We start from the raw sequence: 23,809 nt of genomic DNA on the forward strand, positions 1-23,809 counted from the left end.
GTAGTCATGCCATTTAAGCAACAGAAAAATTGTTTTTGACAAAAATTAGTTTTTTGAGTAAATTAATTTGGGGGGGAACAGTGCCGTCTTTCAATGGAAAATTATTATTTGTCTATATATATATATATATTTGCCCCAAGCCCCAAATATTTCAATTTGGAAATGCTGAGGTGGAGCCTCATGTCCCATGATACACCATGGTCAGAGCCTCCCATAATGCACTGCCTTGCCTCTCCAAGGGGAGAGAGACACTAATGCAGCATGGGAGATGTAGTCCAACCAGGGAACCCAGTCCATAGAGGCAAATGAGAGCATAAAGCCTCCAAACTAAGACTCCCAGGAGGCACAGTGGGAGCATTGCCAAATCATAATATTTTGGTGTTCAGACACAAATTTTCTGCATTTAAATTTATGCCCAGAAAGTCAAATTTTCTTCAGGAATAAACCCCATTTTGATTACTTCTTGGCAGTGTGTCGGGGGATTGCCCCCCAGCTCCTTTTGAGTGATTTCCCCCAGTGTTGCGTGATGGTAGTATGCCTGCGACTGTGTTTAGCCCCCCCTGGATGTAGAAACATGCATGGCAGATGCCTCTGGAGGCTTTAGGATCCCATTTCCCCAGAGACATGTGGGCTTGGGGAAGAAAGGAAATTCCAAGAAGGAGCCAGTCTAGAGAAACTCAAGCCAGCAGGAGTAGACACAAAAGGAGCCTCAGCAGAGACCTTTGGACACTGATGGAACCATCAGGCAGCTTTCTACCATTTTTACTCAGGAGATTCTCTGCTGACTGGCTGTTTGCTTCAGCCCGCTCCTGCCCCTTCCCTCACATTCCTTTCACCTCATCCTCACTCCACATGCATTCAAAAGCCCCTCTTTCTTTCTCTGTCCCTCCCTCCCTCTTCTCCCCTGCCCGCCCCTGTATTCCCTTTTCTATGTCCCCTCTCCCTTCCTTTGTCTTTCCATCTAGCTAATGCCATTCTAACAAAACCCACACCCAAATAATTAAAAAACACAAAACTCCACCCCACAAAAAACAAAACAAAACAGTACAACTCACATGATATCAGTCAATCATCACTCAGCTCATGCTGATTGTGTTATTTCCTTTTCCCTTACCCTTTGACTGTCTGGTGTGCTTGGATTGCTGAACTTTTCAAGACTGGAACTGTCTTTTAAAATTTCTGAATACAGTGTCTAGCATATTAAAGCCACATTCTCAGCCTCTTGGTGCTACCGTAATAAAACTAAAAAATAATAATCCTTGTTCAGTGCATGCAAAACTCTTGCTGGTTTCATATGGAGCTCCAAGTTAGTGAGCATTAAGTAGCTACAGGATTAATCCATAATGTGGGATAGATTTAGTTTTCTGGCTGTTAACAAAAGAATTATCTGATTTAAATAAATATGGGGCTGTACCCATCTATAGGAGAAGGATACTTTTCAGCACAAAGATCTTGAAAATCACTCTTTTGGCCCAGAGAGCAGGAAAGAAGATTCTAATAGATGGTGCAGTCTGTTCATTGAGCCACCTGGGAAGGAATTTTACCCCAAACTTCTCCTAGGGCACTTGGGCTCTGCTCCATCCTCTGGGACTCAAAGCTATATATAACTGGCCGAGTCTAGCCTCATGAAAGCTGCTGGAATGAACAAGAGGAGTGAAGATGGTAGTTCATAATGCAACCTTCCCCATTTGACACTTGTGACCTTACATTTACACTTCAGAGGGGTGTAATTTGCTACTAGACTTAGTGGCAGCTTTGTAGGAGTGCAGCTATATAAAGAGATCATAATGGAGGAAAAGTTGCAGAGGGGCTGTGCAGTGCCCATGGTGGATAGTCATGCCTGTGGTACCATGAGTCATCATGTAGAACTTCGCTCAGGAAGACTGAGACAAATACGTTTTCTTGTTTAAAATACACAAATTACTCTTCTATCTGTGTGCCTCTGCCTCCTTTGTTCTCCCTTCATTGAAACACGTTTCTATACACATTAACATCAATTTTATAGCTGTTAGATTTCTCTATCAAATACCAAACTCAGATGTTTTAACTCCACCTAGATATCATCTGTAATCTACTATCTATTGGCAGCTGTCTCAGCTTTACCAGGGATAATATACTATTGTATGTAGTGTTGTTGTAGCTGTGTCGGTCCCAGGATATTAGAGAGACAAGGTGAGTGAAGGTGGTCCCATAAAAGATATTACCTCACCAACCTCGTCTCTGGAAATATTGGTAGTTAGAAGCGGAAGAACCAGTTTTTCTAACGTTGAAGTGTTCTTTTTCTTTACAGGGTGAAAGAGGTTTGCCTGGTCTACAAGGTTTAATTGGGTTTCCTGGAATGCAAGGACCCGAAGGTCCCCCTGGGCCACCAGGAATTAAGGTAGGATACATTTAATACTTAAATGGGAAGATTTCCCTAAACCCTTGTCGCTGTGAAAGACCAATATATTCCATTTTTCTTATAGGGTGATACTGGAGAACCAGGGCTCCCAGGAACAAAAGGAACAAGGGTGAGTATCTGCTTACATTTAGTTTTAATAATTTTGAAGGATGTAGGTTAAGATTTTTAAGTCTTAATGGTTAGCTTAATTTTTCATTAGATATGTTCACTCTTTGCCAAGTGCAAGATAATGTCACCCCCCTCTTTGAGTTAGTCAATGGCTGCCTGTTAGTTTCAAAATTCTTGCTCTTGCCTTCAAGGGTCTGCAGCATGCTGCCCCTGCCTATGTCCTCTTACATTACCTACCTGGTCCTTATTACTCTACCATTTATACTGGTCTTGACAGTCTTCATGTTTCCCTCTCTTCCAAATGTTGCCTTTTCTCATGCTCTGTTATACTTGGAAACCCCTGCTCAAGCTTGTTCACTAAATCACCTCTCTCACCTACTTTAAAAGCCTCCTTAAAAAAATCACTTCTGCTGTCTCTCCTATAGGAAGAGAGCAGGGAGGACAGGAGACACACACTTACACACAAGTTAACAGAAACATTAATATATGTGTATGGCAGGGAGCTCAATCCTGCAACCATTAAAGTCAAAGGCAAAACATCCGTTGACTTCAGTAGTGCTGGACCAGGCCCTTTCTGAGTATCTCTGTGATCTTGTTGATGTAACTCTCTTGTGCTTCTTCTTACTTTCCTAAGCTGTGCATTTGACACTTTAATCTGTCATGTTCATTTTAGCTTGTATACTTGCCAGGGCATCGGCCATGTCTTTATTTGTTTTGTGAGATGCCTAGCTCTTTTGGGGCACTCTAAATTAATGATACAATAATAATGAAAGAGAACTTGAATATGTTGCATTTCCTGTGACATTTTTTATACCCACAGCTTTCTTGCACATAGTCTCAAATAGGCTTACCTACTATGGCTCTTTAGTGCCCTCTCATGGTTAGACCACATAGAAGCTGAGTCAGCCTTTGAGTTAATAGCTGTAGCTCAGGCACTAGCAGCTTACACTGTTAGACTCAGAGGTCTTAAAGTCAACCCCACTGTTGATGATAGACACACCCAGGGGCACTGTGTTACACTAATTTGGGTGAACATATACCAACTGTACATGTGGTCACCACTAGCAGTACCAGTAGATTGGGCATTTAATAATGCTACAACGTTGGGTATGAAATTACATACCCAAGCTAAAACAACTACATCTGTCTTTCCTGCTCCCCAACACCCACATTAGAAATTACTGGAAGACTAAATAAGTTAGCACATTGAAAAGGACAGGCCTGGACAAAATGCTGATTTGTTAAACTTGCAAAGTATTTGAGGAAAATAGTATAAGCGTTTCAACACTGTGATTTTTCTGAGCAATAAAAATTAAATTGGTGAATTGGTCATGGCTTATGTAAGGCAGAGAAGTATCTACAGCAGTATGGTAGCATCCTGTTTTAATGTAAAAAGGAGATTGCTGTAGATTTCATATTATGAATGACTGTGGCAAATGTACAAAATATGTACTCCTTAGCAGCATTAACTGTGCATTTCAGTTCTGATCCAATTCCATTGAACACAATGGAAATGGAGCTGATCAAAGATTTTTCAACATGTTTTGGAAAAAAATGAAAACTTTCGTGGATTTGTTTTTATTATTATTTTCCATCTAGCCTATAGAGCAGTGGTGGGCAACCTGCGGCCAATCAGGGTAATCTGATTGCGGGCCGCGATACATTTTGCTGATGTTGACTGTCCTCAGGCACAGACCCCCCGCAGCTCCCAGTGGCCATGGTTTGCCATTCCCAGCCAATGGGAGCTGCGGGAAGCGGCGGGCTGCAGGGACGTGCTGGCCGCCACTTCCTGCAGCTCCCATTGGCCAGGAATGGCGAACTGTGGCCACTGAGAGCTGCAGGGGGCCGTGTCTGTGGACGGTCAATGTCAGCAAAATGTCTCGTGGCCCGCAATCAGATTACCCTGATAGGCCCCATGCGACCCGCAGGCCGCAAGTTGCCCAACACTGCAATAGAGTGATTGAAATTTTGATGAAAAGTCTTTGCAAAAAAATGTTCAGGGAAAGTTTTCCAGATATTTTGATCAGCTCTAAAAGGGCCATAATTAGATCAGGCCCATAATTTTGTATTTTATTGGGTAATTTTGATGTCTTCGCTTATAATTTTTAATATATGTTCATTAATTACAGGGCCCACCAGGTGTATCAGGATATCCAGGAAACCCAGGTCTTCCTGTATGTATGAAGCATACATTTATTTACAAAGAACCCCACGGTTTTACTAGTGACATCAGGTGAGGATTAATATAGCATTTATTACTTTCCTGCTTTCTCCTATTGGCAGGGCATCCCTGGACAAGATGGCCCACCAGGTCCACCTGGTATCCCAGGTTGCAATGGCACAAAGGTGATGTTTACATTTTTAACAATTTCCTTGTACATATTTTTTTTAAAAATATTCATGTGTTTCCTAAACGAAGTCAATTTCTCTGTTCCCTTTAGGGTGAAATAGGTCCTGTTGGTCCTCCAGGTTTACCTGGATTGGTTGGGTTAATAGTAAGCAAACATTTTGATACCTAATTCATTCATTCCAACTCTGATTCTTGACATTTTAAATGCTATTAAAAATTGTATAATACTGATAATATGTATGAGAAAAAATAATACATTTTAAGTATTTATTTTCCAGGGACCTCCAGGATCTCCTGGAATTAAGGTACGTTTGTCTTTAAAATCAAATGCATTCATATATTGCTTTCAAAAGTTAAAAATCAGATGACCTATGCACATCAAAAGTAGCAGCCCTTACTTAGGTATTGATGTGGCAAAGATTTACACACATGCTTGACTTTTGTACACTGTGAGGTAGTCCCATTAGCTGCCATGGGACTTCTCATAGTGCATAAAGTTTAAGCACTTGCATGAATCTTTGCAGGATCAGGGCCTAAAAGAAAATAGTAGTCACTGTTAAGCAGGTGTCTTATGCCCACTCCCTGATATATAAAGACTTAAATTCATTTTTAAGATTCAGGCATACATTTATTCTGACATTATCAGGTTTGAGATAACGCCAACGTTTCAGCTTTCCAGTCAATTTTCCACAAAGACTGTCCTTGGAAAACAGCCAAAAACATGACCAAGACCTTATATTTGTTAAACAAATAGTTGAAATTTAATTTATAAAAACTAACTTTCTATGTAATGAAATGTGTATTACTTTGTCTTTCTAAGGAATGAAATGCTGTGACTATGAAAGGATTTGACACATGAATATAAAATTAATGGATATAATTTGAAACTGCAATTTGCATATAAAACATAAGTGTAATCACAGTTTTGTCATGACAAGACTTTTAGTCATAAAAAGACCCTGGCCTCTTTCTCTCATATGGGAGGAAATGACTCATGGTAAAATAACATTGATGCACTTTAATTATTCTTTTCTATACATATGTGCATAGGTAAACAACTTTTAGAAGCAACATAACTTAATCACAAAGGGCTGTGATTTGTTCAGAATTTATGAAAATGGCATCATTTGATACCAAATAGTGAAGCAAAGATGTGAATAACTTAATTTACAATAAGTAATTCGGATAAATATTATTGCCTTATTTTAGGTATAAGTTGTTGTTGCAAAGGAAAATCTCACATTTTTTGCAGGCCATTACATTTTGGAGTTATGATTTACTTCAAGGAAAATTCTGCATTTATTCTATGCTGTTAGGGTTCCCCTGACCATTTTATATAGGATTTTGACACACTATAGCTAAATTCAGAGCTGGTACAACCAGGTGTGATTTAAGTTAGTGATTAGATCAATTCAAGTATGGCAAGAGACCACCCTTGCTTAACCAGGAGATCTTCAGTTATCTGGAACTCAAAAAAGAGTCCAACAAAAAGTGGAAATTAGGTCAAATTACAACAGATGAATATAAACAAATAACACAAGTAGAGACAAAATTAGAAAGGCAAAGGCACAAAATGAGATTGAACTAGCTAGAGACATAAAGGGTAACAAGAAAATATTCTACAAATACATTAGAAGCAAGAGGAAGACCAAGGACAGGGTAAGTCCTGGGGTGGAGGGAACAAAAACAGAAAATGTGGAAATGGCCGAAGAGCTAAAATACTTTTTCGTTTCAGTTTTCACCAAAAAGTTTAGTAGCAATTTAATCATCTAATTTAATGAATGCCAGTGAAAATGAGGTAGGATCAGAGACCAAAATAGGAAAGGAACAAGTTAAAAATTACTTAGACAAGTTAGAAGTGTTCAAGTCACCAGGGCTTGATGAAATACATCCTAGAATACTCAAGGAGCTGACAGAAGAGATATCTGAGCCATTGCTGATTATCTTTGAAAAGTCATGGAAGATGGGAGAGATTCTGGAGGACTGGAAAAGGGAAAATATTGTGCTCAATCTGTAAAAAAGGGAATAGGGACAACCCGGGGAATTACAGACTAGTCATCTTAACTTCAGTAATGGGAAAGATAAAGGAGCAAATAATTCAGCAATCAGTTTACAGACACCTAGAAGATAATAAGGTGAGGTGATAAGTAACAGTCAGCATGGATTTGTCAAGAACAAATTGTGTCAAACCAACCTAATAGCTTTCTTTGACAGGGTAACAAGCCTTGTGGATGGGGGCCGGGGGAGTAGTAGATGTGGTATATCTTGACTTTAGTAAAGCTTTTCATACTATCTCACATGACCTTCTTATAAACAAAGTAGGAAAATACAACCTAGATGGAACTATTATAAAGTGGGTGCACAACCGGTTGGAAACCTATTCCCAGAGAGTAGTTATCAATGGTTCACAATCAAGCTGGAAGGGCATATCAAGTGGGGTCCTGCAGGGATGGGTCTTGGGTCTGGTTCCGTTCAATATCTTCATTGATGATTTAGATAATGGCATAGAGACTACACTTGTAAAGTTTACAGACGATGCCAAGCTGAGAGGGGTTGCAAGTGCTTTTGAAGTTAAGATTGAAATTCAAAATGATCTGGACAAACTGGAGAAATGGTCTGTACTAAATAGGATGAAATTCAATAAGGACAGATGCAAAGTACTCCACTTAGGAAAGAACAATCAGTTGCACACACACAAAATGGGAAATGACTGCTTAAGAAGAAATACAGTGGAAAAGGATCTGGGGGGCATAGAGGATCACAAGCTAAATATGAGTCAACAGTGTAACACTGTTGCAAAAAAAGCAAACATCATTCTGGGATGTAGTAGTAGGAGTGTTGTAAGCAAGAAGTAATTCTTCTGCTCTACTCTGCGTTGATTAGGCCTCAACTGGAGTATTGTGTCCAGTTCTGGGTGCCACATTTCAGGAAAGATGTGGACAAATTGGAGAAAGTCCAAGAAGAGCAACAAAAATGATTAAAGTACTAGAAAACATGACCTATGAGGGAAGACTGAAAAACTTGGGTTTGTTTAGTCTGGAGAAGAGAAGACTGAGGAGGGATATGATAACAGGTTTCGAGTACATAAAAGGTTATTACAAGGAGGAGGATAGGGCAAGAAGCAGTGGGCTTAAATTGCAGCCAGGGCGGTTTTGGTTGGACATTAGGAAAAACTTCCTGACTCTCAGGGTGGTTAAGCACTGGAATAAATTGCCTAGGGAGGTTGTGGAATCTCCATCATTGGAGATTTTTAAGAGCAGGTTAGACAAACACCTGTCAGGGATGGTCTAGATAATACTTAGTCCTGCCTTTAGTGCAGGGGACTGGACTAGAGGACTTCTCCAGGTCCCTTCCAGTCCTACAGTTATGTGATTCTAAGTAGTTGATTTGAAATCAAGTATGGTACTACTCAATATGAATAATGGTGGCAAAACTGAGCCTACATATGGTTCATCATATGGTCAGATTTTGCCACCTTTACTTATATTGAGTAGTACCCTGCTCTGTAGGAAGTTTCACTGTTTTCATTGGTATTGTAGAATCTGGAGTGTAATGAAAAACCGTACTAGTAAGTAAATCCTTCTTGAATCATGGAGGTCTATGGACTCAGCACAACTGGTATGGTTCAACAGGACAGGATGGGGGCAGGATTCAGGGAGCCCGTGCAGGTTGTGTCTTCCCATCTCTACATGCCACAGAGCACAGCTCCATGTTGGCTCTCAGTGCACCACTATGCAGGGAGGTTTTGGAGAAAATGTAGGTTGAGGGAGGGGCAGGTCTGGAGTATGTGTAACTACACTGATTCACCATCCGCTGCTCCCACATAGAGGTCAGGTGCTGTGGTCATGGGGACTATTGCAGTCTCAAGGTTGTATAAATGGCCAGAGATCACAGCCTAGGGAGGAGGCTTCCTTGCCTGTAAAACCTCCAAATGTTTCCAGCACACAGGCCAGATACTCAGATAGTATCTGATGGGCAACTAGGGGGATTTTCCCACCAATAAGTGGAAAGTAAGGGGAAAAGTTAAGATGGGTACTGGAATCTTTACTGAGTATTTCAAGGATACCTGACACTGAAGGGCTTTTAAAAACTACAACAGCTTCCTTGTGGTATGTTTAAATCAATTCAAACAAGTAAAATGCCGACCATTTTTGTACACTTCCCAAATGATTCCAGAAGACTGTGTAGATGTTATGTTAGTGCTTTTCTCCAGTCTTAATGTCAGTGTTTTGGAATGAATGTTTTTATTTGTGTGCATATATATAATTCAACTTTATTTTTTTCTTCTTCCCCCCCAGGGAGACCCAGGTGAAGTGATTGGGTTTTTACCATCAAATGTGCTAAAAGGTGAAAAAGGTTATCCTGGCCTCCCTGGGCTACCAGTAAGTCTTAACTAAAACCCCCACCGCACCTTTAAATGGGGGTGGGGCGTTGTCCAGCTTGCCGAAGGAGAGAGAACAGTGCTTTATGGGGAGAGAGGAGGAAGAGAAAGACTCTGAAGCTGCTGCAAAAGGGGAGTTAGGTCAGCATGGTGCCATGACTGAGGAGTTTAAAAGGGGCAAGCCCTGACAGTAGAACCCCTTTTCCCGGGGGGCTGGGGGGGGGGGGAGGTGGCAAAATGCCAGGTTTGGTTAGGCCCCGCTGTGGGCATTGCACGAGCTGCTCCTTTTCAGGGAGGCTGGGAGGAATTTGTCCCTCACCACCCAGATTGGCCTAGGTGGAGTGAGATTTTTTTTTTTTTTTGCCTTCCCCACAGCGGGTTCAGGGAGAGCTTTGTTGAGGTGAGGTGTGAAGGGAGTTAAGCTATGTGTTGCAACTCTTTGTGTAAGTGTGGGGTGGATGTCCAGGGAAGGTACTCCATAGGGAAGGGATACAGTGACTAGATAATATGGCTTGGTAAAGGACTTAAAAATTAGGTGTTGGTTAAAGGTGTGGAACAGGGGGTTTCAGGGCTCCTATGTCTGGTATGGCAGGGAGCCAGGCCCCTTTCTTCTAACCCACCTTAACCCTCGTTCAAGTGGGGGGATGATAAGGTCCCAGAAATGAGTTGGCTTGGGGACCAGGATGGAAAAGGGGGGGCTGGCAGAAGCCCCCTGGGTAGATACTGAATGAACATGGGGTTACCTGCACTGTACACTTTTATCTGCCAGGTGATCCCAGACATCCAATAATAAAGTTGCAGCCTGATTAGAATCATATCAGGTGTCCCCCGTCCTTTCAGTATAGCCAGATAATATATATAAGCATCATTAAATTGCCCAATAGGTATCTCTTTTTAATGGCTCCTTTTTATATACAGGGTATACAAGGATTGCCAGGGCTCCAAGGCCCCATCGGGCCACCAGGGATTTCAGGAGTTCCAGTAAGTGTCATTTTATGATGATTTATGTAATGCTGCTTTATTAAAAAAGCTCTAAATGATTAATGTATTGGGGATGAATGGTACAGTAGTTAGGACACAAACCTACTATTTGGGCAACTCAGGTTCAGTCCCTACTATACTACACATCTTCTGTGTGACCTTGGACTCCAGGGGACTGCTTCTGCAGGATGCAAATAACTCTAATTTACTTCAGTGGCTGTTAGAATCTGGCCCCTATTCTACAGTTTTGTAATAGGCGTTTACACTTTCCCCTCTTGAATCCATGGAAAATGTGTTGCTGGTCCCACAGCCTAATCTAAATCAAAATAGCTGCTGAGATTGTCCTAGAGGTACCATTAGGAACAGCTACAAAGGAAAGGCAATCTCTTCCCAAGTAGAAGGTCTCCTATTGTGGTAAATTCCAAATGTTCAAGGCACCTGAACTACTTGATACGTTGACAGGTGTAGTAGATGTCAGAATACGTTCTCTGCCTCTATGGCCTTTAGAATACCACAGATACCAGCAAGCAGGGACCAGTTAATCCTATTTTTAAAAATCAGCACTATTTATGTTTCCCATCATAGTGAGCTACATTCAGGGCAATCTGTTATAAATCCACTGCTGTGGAATCTGCACTGCAAAACTGCTGTGTAAAAAGGGAGCAAGGTATGACTCAGTGTAAAATACATCTCATCTGAAAAATAGCACCTTGGGTACAGATGTGCTAAGGTTGGGGAACTGGTTCAAGCATGAATCAAAGGGAAGAGTGCTACCTATTGAATCACCAGCACCGCTCCCTGCAGCACCTGCAGTTTGCTATGAGTGTCTCTTGTCCATGTAGTGACCAGCTCCAGCACTTCTTAACTGCAATATCGCACCTCTAATGTAAGATCTTAGACAAATTCTGGAAGTTAGAAAGTACTAAAAACATTATATTGATCTTTCTCCATTAAAATGAAGACACCAGTAGAATGGTGCCTTTTTAATGTCTGTGGTAAGCAGAAAACATTACATGTAATGTTTAGCATGCAGTCTAATAAAATGTCCTGTCTTATAGGGTCCCCCAGGCCCACGGGGTGAACCGGGTGAGAAGGTATGGATTTTCATAGACAGTACTGTAGCTGCAAATATTTGAGTTATTTTTTTCACGTGCTAGTCTTCAAATGTTCTGTGCAGTCTTGTGTCTTTATATAAAATATTGTATCTTAATTACCAGGGCGTCAAAAAGGTATGGTTTTGTAGGCTATTCTTTAAGATATGCTCTCCTACCAGACCAAAACACCACTAAGTGCTATATTCTATTATTTGTATTATTTATTCAGAACTGGTTGAAAATTTCAAAATTTGTCAGTCAAAATTTATCATTGAAATGCCACTAAAATGTTCATGAGAATTTCATTCATGTATGTGGGGAAAGGGAGGGCGGGGGGGAGAGGGAGTGATCGTAAGGATCAGGACCTCATTGTGCTATGCCCTATACACACACTTATTAAAAAGACAATGCTTTCCCTAAAGACCTTGCAATATGCGTTATGACAGAAAATGATAGGGAGTGTGCAGAGGAGGGGTAGACCGCAAGGTAAATATAAAAATAAAAATAGTACATCTTGGCATAATGGGCATTAGTCATCATTTGCCATCTGCCTTTGTTCCATATATTGCATTTTGATGTTGCATCTGGAAGAATCAGAGTCTTTGTTGGTATAAGTCAACTGAAGGGAGATCTCCACCTCCCACCCCACTAGTGTGCATGAACATTCTAAACAAACCTCTGGCTGATCCCTTACCAGCCCATAGCCACTCCTGCCCTCAACAGGTTCTGGATTGCCCCCATTCTCTTGATGATGGTGGCAGGGTGGCATTGAGTAGTATGTGGTGGGGGAGTGGAGTGGCCTGCTACCTCCTCTGGCATTCCACTGGGGACTATTCTCCTCTCCTTCCAAACTTCCCTCCATCTTCCAGCCCCGATCTGTGGTGTCCCCCTTTACATTTCCTCTCTGCCACCTTTAATGTGTCTTGCTTTGTCCAACATTGTGGAATTCCATGTTCCTCCATCTCTCTCATGGGGCTTACTCCTCTCCCCATTTGTTGTCTCCATTTGATGCCACCTCTCCGAAGGCAGAACTAAGTTGAAACTGCTGCTGGGGGCTGACTCTGCAGGAGTCAGGACCAGAGGAAAGACAGCTTCTGGCCACCCAGCTGTAGTAGCTGCAGTGATCTCTGGCATCCAGAGGCAGGAAGTGCACACATACAAAAACCAAACCAACAGTTGCATATTTTTTCAGCCCCAGCAACTGTACAGTTCTGAGTGCAAAGAACTTGGGACTATCATGCCCTAAATAGGACTGTTTCAGATATTCACAGGGTTTGTGGGACTGCACTGAGTGCACAGGTAAAGGGAAAGCCAACATTAGGGCAGAGATCCTGTGAGATGTACAGTGGTCCCATTGATCATAGCCAAATATTTATTTGGAAGCCACATCTCCCATGCCTTCTGCAGTCCTACCATTGCCCGACTTGTCAAAGTGAACACATGGTTGAGCTAAAGACGGGAAAAATAAGATAAATATAATGACATGTTTATAAGGTCATTTGGGATTGTCTCTGCATCTATATATCTGTCTCGAAAGAGAGGTAGGTGGGAAAAAGAGTTTTTGTCAGAAAGAGTGAGAGATTTGTCCATTTAAATATGTGCATGCACACATATAGCTATATTTAGTTGTCATTAAAGCTATGTTATAATCTTATAGCCCCCTTAATTGTATGTTTCCCTGCTCCTCATCCTCCATCTCTGTTTGTTTTTCACAAAAATAATGTGATTATCTCCTCATGGCTGGACCTATGCCTTTTTATGCCATTTTGAAAATGTTGAGCACATTCCAGGCATGACCAGAAATGAATAATAAAATATTAACAACAATTCAGGCTTATGGCTAATTAACTTTTAAGTCAGGAGAAAAATATATGGGCCTCGAGGACTTTCCATATTTGAATAAACAGGAGGTTAGATTTGGGGCCAAATCTGCCACATTTATAAAATCCTTACACATATATATTTATAAAAGGAAAGTTGGCTAATGCATTAATACATGTATAATTTTTTCATCAGGGTCAGATGGGCTTGAGTTCTCAAGGACCAAAAGGTGATAAGGTAAGCCTCTCTGTTTGAAATGCTTTCGAATACAACAGATTATCCCTGTACAAATTCTTCAGAAACTTACATATTTATGAATGTTCTCAGTATAAATATTCTTTCTAATTACATTAATAATCCTGAATTTTGTGTCAATAGGGTGAACAAGGAGTGCAGGGCACTCTAGGCGAACAAGGACCTGCCCCACATGACAGCGTCAAAGGTTACAAGATCATATATGGAATGATGGTGAGAAAATATTACTTAGTCCTTACAATATTGGACTCCTAGTTTCTTTGTTTAAAGACTGTGGGGACAAGGTTACTAAAGAAAGACAGAGAAACCAGTGTTATAAGCAATCTAATGCCAATTATGCAAACTTGGTCCATGTTTTAACTGTCCTAAATAAAGTTTAATGCCCTTCCTGTAAGTATCTGAAGAATTTGTACAGGAATAATCTGTGAATATGATAATACCTGTATAAATAAGTCACGTGTCCCTAGAAGACTTTGGAAACAAGGTTATACATTAAAGAATGTTCTCTCATACTTATGTAAGTTTTAATACAATATCATGTAGGTGGTGAACTGAGAGAAGAAAGGCATCCCATTCCAGAAACTAAGCAGTTCAATTGTAGTGGTCTTACACTCATATCATCTTCCTCTCCATACTTCCTTTCCCTGCAGTGTCATGTGTATTGCACAGCTCTAGTAGGGAAGCCAACGACAGCACTGCACAGGAACTGCCCATGCAGTCCAGGAGGAAGCATAGGTGCTGGAACTAGGAGTGTGGGGGGCAGGGAGGGGTGCAGCACTCCCTGACTTCAAGTGATTTCCATTATATACAGGATTTACAGCTTGGTTCAATGGCTCACTGCACCCCCACTATACAAATTGTTCCAGCACTCCTGGGATGAAGTGTGACCTGGAGGGTACAGTTGAGATCTGCAGAGTTCGGATCCATTTTACCATTTGATTCCCAGCCAATGCAGCCTTCTCCTTCCACTAGGCTACTGTCTGTGGATACTTGAGGGGAAGTTATGGATACAAAAAGTGTCCGAAATGTTGTATCCTGTACTGAATAACATTTCACCTTCCTGTGGCTTTTTCTGCTGAGGGAGGGTCAGGGACAGATAGGGTGATTGGCCCGAAGTGTAATATACTGGCTGATCAACATATTTTTTCTGGTCAATTGCAAATATCTTTAAAAGTTGAACAACTAATTTATATTAGATTTATGCTCATTAACAGAATCACCTCCAGTGAGCCTAAGTGCTAATGAATTTTATAGTTATTTAATGGGGCATCATAAGCAATAATTATTAGTATCAGGGCCGTCCCTAGCCATTTTGGTGCCCTACGCAGCCCCCGCATGGGGGGTGGAGGGGTGGCCGGTCCCAGGCCTCCGCAGGGTGGCAGGAGCAGGCTTGGAGGGCAGGGGGGAAACCGCCCCCCAGCACGAGCCGGCAGAGCGAAGCGGGTAGGGGCTGGGTCGCTCCACTTCCTGTCACCCGGTGAGTGCAGGGCAGGCCTGACCCCGCACTCATGGGGTGGCAGGAAGTGGAGTGACCCAGACCCAGCCTGCTCCACTCTGCTTCCCTGGCTCCCAGCCTTGGGACTTGGGGAGCAGTGGGGAACCACCCCCCCAGCACTCACCGGAAGCACGGATGGGAGCTGGCAGAGCGGAGCAGGCTGAGGCCGGGTTGCTCCACTTACCGCCGCCGGTGAGTGCAGGCCTGACCCCTGCTGCAGTCCTCAGGGAAGTGGGGGTGGAGCAGGGACGGGAAGAGGTGGGGCGGGGGCAGAGCAGGGGTGAGGGCTTTGGGGGGGGGTGGAGTGGGAGCGGGGCTGGGATGGGGTGGAGCAGGGGCTTTGGGGAAGGGGTGGGAAGAGGCGGGGCTGGGGCAGAGCAGGGGCGGGGCCATGGGGAAGAGGCGGAGCAGGGGTGGGAAGAGGCGGGGCTCGGGAAGAGCAGGGTCGGGGGCCATGGGGAAGAGGCGGAGCAGGGGCTGGAGCAGCACGCAGCTGCATAGGGCACCAGGAAATTTGGTGCCCCAAATTTCCTGGTGCCCTACGCAGCTGCGTACTTTGTGTATGGGTAAGGATGGCCCTGATTAGTATAATACATTAGATTTGAATGGATTCTAATTTTGTATTTTAAAAAAAAGTTTAAAATTTGACAAGTTACCTTTCCCTGCATGCCTACTAGGGCTTGTAGTTTGAAAGAGAGTGGGGAATATGGAGACAATGTACTGTATCTGACAAAGAGGAAATAAATGATTTATAGCAGAAGTGGATTATGGATAATTTTTCCATATATTGATTTTCATTGTTTTCTAATTTCATTAGGGTGAACCAGGTGAAAAAGGTGATAGAGGGATGAAAGTAAGTATTATGTAATCATTTTGTTTGCTTAAAAGATTTTACCAAACCCAATGGTGACCATGCCTTAAAGGACTTTGTGTGTCTTAATGGCTTATAATTAAAATAAAATATACAACAAAAAATACAGTCTGATTAATCTGGTTTGTGTTCTTAAGGGATATCCAGGCTCAAGTATCAGAGGGGAAAAAGGTGAACCTGGGAAATCTGGCCCACGAGTAAGTATACAGTATTTTATCAATAAAAACTGAGCTCCACTGAGAGGGCTTGGGGCATGGGGTTGGGGCACAGGAGGGGTTTTGGGGTGCTGGATCCAGGCAGCGTTCACCTCGGACGGCTCCCCGCAAGCGGCGACGTGTCCCTGCTGCTCCTAGGTGGAGGTGTGGCCAGGCAGCTCTGCGCACTGCCTCTACCCACAGGTGCCACTCCCGCAGCTCCCATTGGCCGCAGTTCCCGGTTGCTGATCCCTGTATTAGTCCAATGTCTCTTTATATATTCTGTGCCAATCTATTTTCTTAATACAATTTAAGATAGCCTAAGTGTTTTTAAATATATAGACAGTAAACAATTTATAAAGAAATTACTCTTAAAATGTGGTAATTGTTTGTAGTGATTTGTTTACCAGTTATAACCATTTCATAAATCATTTGTACTCTATTGCACATACACATATAAATATTATCTAACCCTAGAATGAAAGGCACAATTGACAAATAAAACGCTATAGTCCTGATGTAAAAAATAAAATATTATAAATCAGTTACTGATGCCGTTGATAGTCTAGAGTTAACTAAGAACTAATCCTTATATTGCTGACAATAGATTTGCATTTACTTTCAAAGTGTTACAAATAGAGGAATTAAACCACACCAAAAAAAAAATCCATGCTTTCTTTGAGACCCATATTAACAAACACATACAAAATATGAGATGTGAAATCCTCTCTGGCAGTAAATGGAAGAAATAGAGGTACAGTATTCTGAATAGCCTTGTGTGGCTAATTTAGCAAAATGTGCAGACATCAAAATCATTGTTCAGGGCATTCCGTATTCCTTACTTGTTCTAATCATGGAACTTCCAGTGACATCGAAATGCATTCCACACATCAGTGAATTTAGAATCTGCCTCACACCTCTTTTAAAACAATAGTTTTATTAACTAAATTTGATAAAATAACAAAACATCCACAAAGAGACCAATGGGGGGGAGGGGAATAAAATTACCTAGAGTAAAAAACAAATACCGTATGTACAAATCCTAAAAGAAAAGAAATGTGCATGCTTAGTTTGAGCAGGTTGATAAGGCTTTTAGCTATTTTTTTTACTGATTTGAAAAATCACCCCCAGAGATCAGAAAGTAAAACGGAGAGCAAAAGAAACATATATATGGCAGCTAATTTGCCTAATCACCATTATTTCAGAAACACCTGTCATTCATGGTATTTATGCACAGTCATTCCTAAAAGAAAGAAACAAACAAAAGGAATATAGGAGTTAAAATTTGATTATATAATAAATAAAATAAGAACAATGTTAATTGTCTACTAAAGTACCATCTGAGCAACATGGGGAGATCTGCAGCTCTGCGTTTGACTCTAGACCAGGGGTTCTCAAACTGAGGGTCATGATCCCTCAAGGTGTTCATAGAATCATAGAATATCAGGGTTGGAAGGGACCTCAGGAGGTCATCTAGTCCAACCCCCTGCTCAAATCAGGACCAATTCCCAACTAAATCATCCCAGCCAGGGCTTTGTCAAGCCGGGCCTTAAAAACCTCCAAGGAAGGAGACTCCACCACCTCCCTAGGTAACGCATTCCAGTGCTTCACCACCCTCCTAGTGAAATAGTGTTTCCTAATATCCAACCTAGACCTCCCCCACTGCAACTTGAGACCATTGCTCCTTGTTCTGTCATCTGCCACCACTGAGAACAGCCGAGCTCCATCCTCTTTGGAACCCCCCCCCCCCCCCCCGGGTAGTTGAAAGCAGCTATCAAATCCCCCCTCATTCTTCTCTTCTGGAGACTAAACAATCCCAGTTCCCTCAGCCTCTCCTCATAAGTCATGTTGCGAGGTTATTACCTGGGGGTATGAGCTGTCAACCTGTGTCTGGCGGGACTGACAACCTGAGCCCCTGTTAAATTAAAATTACATTAAAATTAAATTACCCCCAATTTTAATTTATAAGGCGTGGGGGTCACACTCAGAGGCTTGCTGTGTGAAATGAGTTGCCAATATAAAAATTTTGAGAACTACTGCTCTAAATTATCAGCATGCTGGGAAATGTACGTCCTCAGTGGTCATATTTTTGCCCATTGTCATACATTGTGCACTGTTAGCTGTGAAAAGAGGATTCATGAACTCATTATATTGCTGGATTCTTAGTTTTAATGTTTCAGGCAATGTGTACAGAAATGATATAAATTTGATGTTCATGATTCAATAATGTGGAATTTTGTGCTTTACAGGGAAAACCTGGAAAAGATGGCGAGCAAGGACCAAAAGGACAACCTGTATGTTTCACTGCATTTTTAATATTACTCTTTAGCTTTTTAAAAGAAAAAATTGTCTTCTATATTAAATGTTTGATTCCATTGTATGCAAAAATAAGAAAAATGAAAACGGTGGAGTGATTCCAGCAGATTTCAGAATTATTTAGATAAATTGCCTTTTGTGTTGAAAAAGTGATCAGTTTGAGGATTTAAACTGAGACACTATCACTAATAAGGTGCAACTGTATTTATTGTGTCTGATTTGTTTTTTCTCTCCTCTCCCACCCCAATATACACATAGGGTGAGGATGGTGGGTTTGGAGTTCCAGGACTACCAGGTGACCCTGGTCCTAAGGTAAGTAATTAAATGTTATCTCTTTGGGGCAGAATTAATAGCTAATATCTTGCATTCATAGCTTACAGTAACCAGTTACATATTACACACAGGAAAAAGCTATGTTAAAAAACATTATTAAGATTGCAAAGTCAATCATTCAAAAGTTAGGAAATGCCAGAATTAAGGTTGCCTGTGCAATCTTATTTCAGCCTCCTTGTGGATATGAAATATGATAGTCATTAGTTACACGATCAAATGGTCTCCCTCTTTCCCACACCAGCCCCACCCCACCTCCAGCTTTGAGTCCCATTGCCTTTGCCCAACCAGTCACAGTGTCTCTCTTCTCCTGCCCCCCACTCCAGCCCCACTCTCCCAGACTCTTTGTCCCAATCTACTCTTTTCCCTCTTCCCAGTCTGGCTTTTATCTCCTCTGCATTCAAATCATACTTTCTCCTTCCCGTTGTCTGGGAGCCAGCATGAAGGGCACTGAGAGCACAAGAGAGACAGACTCCCTGCTCTCAGATCCAGTGCCCAGCTGTACCGTGGCCTAGAGTAACTGGAAACAGCCATTACAGAGAAAGTCTAACTTTGTGTTTGTACGCCTGGTCTGGAAAGATCATGCTCAATTTGCTTGTGGGGATGCACAGCTTGATTAGCACTAGGAGCTGTGAGAGGCTCAATGACGCTCAATGAGGATGGAATCTTTGGAGATTTAAGCTCCTAAAATCTAAGAAGTCTCCCCTAAGCGCGTGTGAACTGATTTTTTTTCAAAGTCTTATAACTTGGCCAGATTTGGGCAGATTTTAACAGGGATAGCAAAAAGTACAGGCATGACATAAATGCCACCCCCTGACAATTTTCAAGTCCCTGCTCTAAAGTATGGGGGAACTAGAGCTTTCCAGGTAAAAAGTTGTCCGAATTTTTTACCATGGGCAAAACTATGTATAGTTCCCTAGCATAATTCTCATTTTGGTTGAAATTTTCCCCAAAAATTCAGCCTGAAGCAGACACCTACCTTGGAAATTTTCATCCCAAACAGTTACAGTTTGGCAAAGTTATACGCAATGGAAACCGGGGTCTTATAATGGGAAGTGTCAGCACTTTAATAATAGGTAGTGCTACAAGACCTGCCTATAATAATAAATGTAACTTAGTATAAAACAGTGCATGTCTCGTCATTAAGAAAAATACTGAACATACTGCCCCAATTAATTGGCTGCATACTTCTTTGTATTTTGTGAGTTTGTGCAGAAGAAGGGGTCCGTGTACATGAATCCGGCCCAAATGTGCACTTGTAAAGTGGATTCTATATTGATCTTGTTCAGTGAGTAAATTGTTAGAAGATAAAGTCTCCATGTGTAAGACTAAAAAGCTAATGGAATGCCATTGATAGATCAGTTTTCATTGTGTGGTACTTGAGTTTAAAAATGTAAATTGTTTTTCTGTTCAGGGAGACAAGGGCACACAAGGTCTTCCAGGACTTCCAGGAAGAGTAAGTAAATTAAATTTTGCTTATACAAAACAGACACAAAATACCAAACCAGTGTGGATGTCAAAGCACTCAGGACTTTTTTTTTTAAAGACTATGCATAGGTTCTGATCCAACTGAAATCAGTGGCAATATTGCCATTGATTTTCAGTGGGAGCAAAACTTGGAAGCCCTATGTTGTCCAAGTATATTTGAAATCTGTAAAGGGAAACTTCTATATTGTGGCAATTTGTATCCTTTGAGTTTTAAATCTTTTGGCTTATGGATTAAAAATATTACTGCTGCCTTGCTATTATTATAAAGCAGTACAGATAATTACTAACAATGGTGCAAATAAGGACGTCAGAGCATGGTTCATTGACTGTACAGTGTAGTACAGGTTTTAGATTGCAGTTAGCCAGGCACATATGTGTCCCAAATTCTATGAACTGTTTTCCCTATATTTGGGATAAAAGGAATGGATAACTTTTTTCAACCAATTGTGCATTATTCCTGAATATTTCTATATAGACTTAGGGTTCTGTACTTTAAGTACAATTCTATGTCAACAGAAATCACCAGAACAAACTATATTAAAATAAAATGTATTGTAAGTATTATCAACTAGATCCTGGCCTACACTAAAGGCTTGGCTACACAGTTAGTGTGCTGCAAATCAGGGTGTAAATCTACAGTGCACTAGCTTGCTGTGCAGTAATGTCCTCTATGGACCCTGCTACTGTGCACTAAAAGTTCTATAGTGCGCATTGAAATATTACTGTTTGAAACAGGAATACATCAAAATGTGCTACTGAACTATTAGTGCAGGGTCCCCATGGTGAGTAAGTACATGGCAGCCCAGGGAGCTGTAGATTTACACATTGGGCTGCTGTACATTAACATCCTGTGTAGATAAGCCCTCAGGCTGCTTTGCACAATTCTCGCAGCAGAGGGACATTAAAACTGCCCAGTTTCAGTGACCAAGGTGTGGGCGGTCATGCCTAGTGATTGGAGCAGGAGTCAGACCTAGTGGTTGGAGCTGTGGCTCAAAACTGAAGATGACATCAGATACCAAGCCAGGGGGCAGAGCCAGAGACACCATCCATCTGGGGTAAGGCGGAGGAAGAGTGGCCTGGAGTAGGGCAGGACAGCAGGAACTGTGGGTAGACGGGAGTCTGGGATAGGAAGACAGGAACCAGGAGCAGGTGGTGAAGCAGGAACCGGGAGCAGGCAGGAATGCAGGACTTGGGAGTCAGGTAAGCAGGAGGGGTCCATAGTAGTAGCCAGCCAAGGATTCCTCTAATTTCTCAGACAATTTCCTGTTGTTACTTCCTGGTTAATATAGCACTCCTCAGCCAACTGAGGGGCTGGATGTTCCCCCAAATTGAGAGCTTTGGGGGCGGGGCCCTCTGCAAGCTCACCGTTCACTAGACCTCCCCTAGTTACTTAGGTGAGTTGCTGGGTGGCAGTTGTGGCCTGTGCACTGCCTGAGAACCCAGGTTCAAGGCCTGTGATTCCCCCACATCACTCTCTCCCCTAGTGTGCCCTCTGGGTGGTTGTGGCCAGGTTTTTCAGGATGGTTCTGCTGGAAAGCATTTACCAGGTTAGGAGCATGTATGTTTTCTGTTATTTCCCAGGAGCGCTCTTCAGAACCATAGCCTTCCCAATCCACAAAATACCAGTGTTTACCCTGCCTAATTTTGGTATCAAAGATTTCTTGGAAGATGTACTCATTGTGGTATTGAACACATACTGACTGGCAGGTGGGTAGATTGGAGTTCAAAATGGTGAGGGAATGGGTCTGGAAGGTGGCGCTTCAGGAGTGATATGTGGAAAATGGGGTACATTCGGAGAGAACAGGACAAGTCGAGTTCAAAGGCAACAGGATTAATTTGCCAGCAAATTCAGTAGGGGCCAAGGATCTGGTAGTCTAATTTATGAGATAGCCTGTTCATGTGTTTTTTGTGTCTTATTGACAAGGCAGGCCCCTCCTGTCATTGGTGGTATTGTTTGTAGCTCTTTTGGGCGAAAGGTGAACTTTTTGCTCAGTTTGGGTTTGGTGTAGCTGATGTATTCAATCCAGGGCTACTGGATTGTGGGAAGTTGTGGGTGGCTTTGGATAGAACTGGGAATGGAACCCATAATTCGAAAAAAGGGGGCTTTGCCCTATAGACACATATTCTGTGTTATTGTATACAAACTCTGTCTGGGGCAGCAGCAAGGACAAGTTGGTGGAAATTGATATCACACCGAAGATACTGCTCCAGGATCTGGTTGGTTCTTTCAGCTTGACCCTTAGTCTGAGGGTGATAGGCAGAGGAGAGTCAGGAGCAGATGCCCAAAATCCAGAAAGAGAGCTTCTTGCCAGGAGTGGGAGACAAATTGTGTTCCTTGGTCAGAGACAATGCTCTCTGGGAGGCCATGGAGGTGGACAACTTGGTCTACCCAGAGCCAGGCGGTTTCCTGGGAGGAGAGTTGGCAGTGCCAGGGATGAAGTGTTCCATCTTTGTGAAGTTGTCCATGACGTTCAGGGTGGTCATGAACTGATTGGACTTGGGTAGTTCTACTACAAATTTTAATGCAGTGATAGTCCAGGTGCCAGGTAGAATCTTGAGGGGTTGCAGGAGTCCCAGGGTTTTATTGATGGGCCAACTTGAAGCAGACACATACATTGCAAGAGGCCATGTAGGCCAGCACTGTGTCTCATATGCAAAGCCAGAAGACAGAGGAAATGATGTGCTGAGTTTTAAAGTGACAAAAATGTCCTGCCAGGGGAGAGTCGCCATGACTGTAGGGAGGTAGTCCTCAGAGGCCCGAGGAGAACATATATATGACCTTTTGCATCAATTACCCCATCTTGAACCGCATGGGTTTCCTTATTTATGGCTTCCTGCTCGACTCCAGGGATCCCATGGTTGAGGCTGATCTTATCAGGGTGAGCAGGTCTTGGGGAGCTGCACCAAGAAAGTTATGAGGCTTGAGGATGCAGGAGGGTTTCAGGTTTGGGTCCATAAAGTCAGTGTAATACTTGCCCTTCCAGGAAAAGCATCAGCCTTGCTGTTTTTGGTTCTTGGGTGATAGGAAATTACGAAATTAAAGTGCACAAAGAATAAGGCCCACCAAAGTTGTCGTTGGTTAAGGGCCTTGGCCCTATGCAGATAGTCAAGGATACCAGGCCCCTTTTAGATAGTGGTGCCACTCTTCAAAAGTGGTTTTAATTGTCAGGAATTCTTGGTCTAAAATATCATAGTTTTGCTCCATGGGTGTGAGTTTTCTGGAAAAGAAGGCACACGGATGTAGGAGTTGTTGAGGGCCATGCCTTTGGGACAGCACTGCTTTGATTGCTAAGTTGGAAGCATCTTCCTCAAAGATGAAGGCTTGTGTGGTATTGGGATGAACCAATGTGGAAAGTGTGGTAAATGTTAGTTTTAATTGTTTAAAGGCCTACTAGGCCTCGGGAGACCAGAGGAACCTATTTTTTTTGGTGGAGTAGGGCAGTGAGAGGGGTGATCCGCTCCGAGAACTTCAGGATGAACCACAGATAGAAGTTTGCAAACCCCAAGTCGCAGACCTTCTGTGCCACAGCCCACTCAGGGACTGCCTTTACCTTGCATGGGTCAATTTTGATAACAGCTGGAGATAGAATTCCTAGGGTTCATCCTATGGAGGACTGATAGAAAACACATTATCCTAGTTTGGCATACAGGCCATGTTTGCGTAGCCTCTCCAGGATGGAATACATGCATGGACACACATGAACTGTTCGACATTATCTGAGAA

The 23,809-nt window shown here is 42.3% G+C and overlaps 1 protein-coding gene across 1 annotated transcript in view; it reads left to right on the forward strand.

Moving 5' to 3' along the window:
* The first annotated feature begins 1,787 nt into the window (after window positions 1–1,787).
* COL4A1 (collagen type IV alpha 1 chain) overlaps window positions 1,788–23,809 on the forward strand; it is a 106,741-nt gene continuing 84,719 nt past the window's right edge. Inside the window, exons 1-17 of the mRNA XM_065423596.1 lie at window positions 1,788–1,862; window positions 2,291–2,380; window positions 2,466–2,510; window positions 4,639–4,683; window positions 4,793–4,855; window positions 4,951–5,004; window positions 5,138–5,164; window positions 9,158–9,241; window positions 10,159–10,221; window positions 11,280–11,315; window positions 13,332–13,373; window positions 13,515–13,604; window positions 15,704–15,739; window positions 15,895–15,954; window positions 18,201–18,245; window positions 18,526–18,579; window positions 20,012–20,053. Of these exons, the coding sequence (XP_065279668.1) occupies window positions 1,788–1,862; window positions 2,291–2,380; window positions 2,466–2,510; window positions 4,639–4,683; window positions 4,793–4,855; window positions 4,951–5,004; window positions 5,138–5,164; window positions 9,158–9,241; window positions 10,159–10,221; window positions 11,280–11,315; window positions 13,332–13,373; window positions 13,515–13,604; window positions 15,704–15,739; window positions 15,895–15,954; window positions 18,201–18,245; window positions 18,526–18,579; window positions 20,012–20,053 (951 nt within the window). The remainder of the gene's footprint in view (window positions 1,863–2,290; window positions 2,381–2,465; window positions 2,511–4,638; window positions 4,684–4,792; window positions 4,856–4,950; window positions 5,005–5,137; window positions 5,165–9,157; window positions 9,242–10,158; window positions 10,222–11,279; window positions 11,316–13,331; window positions 13,374–13,514; window positions 13,605–15,703; window positions 15,740–15,894; window positions 15,955–18,200; window positions 18,246–18,525; window positions 18,580–20,011; window positions 20,054–23,809) is intronic.

This window comes from Emys orbicularis, chromosome 1 (genome assembly GCF_028017835.1).
Source record: "Emys orbicularis isolate rEmyOrb1 chromosome 1, rEmyOrb1.hap1, whole genome shotgun sequence".
In the NCBI taxonomy this organism is placed as follows: domain Eukaryota; kingdom Metazoa; phylum Chordata; order Testudines; family Emydidae; genus Emys; species Emys orbicularis.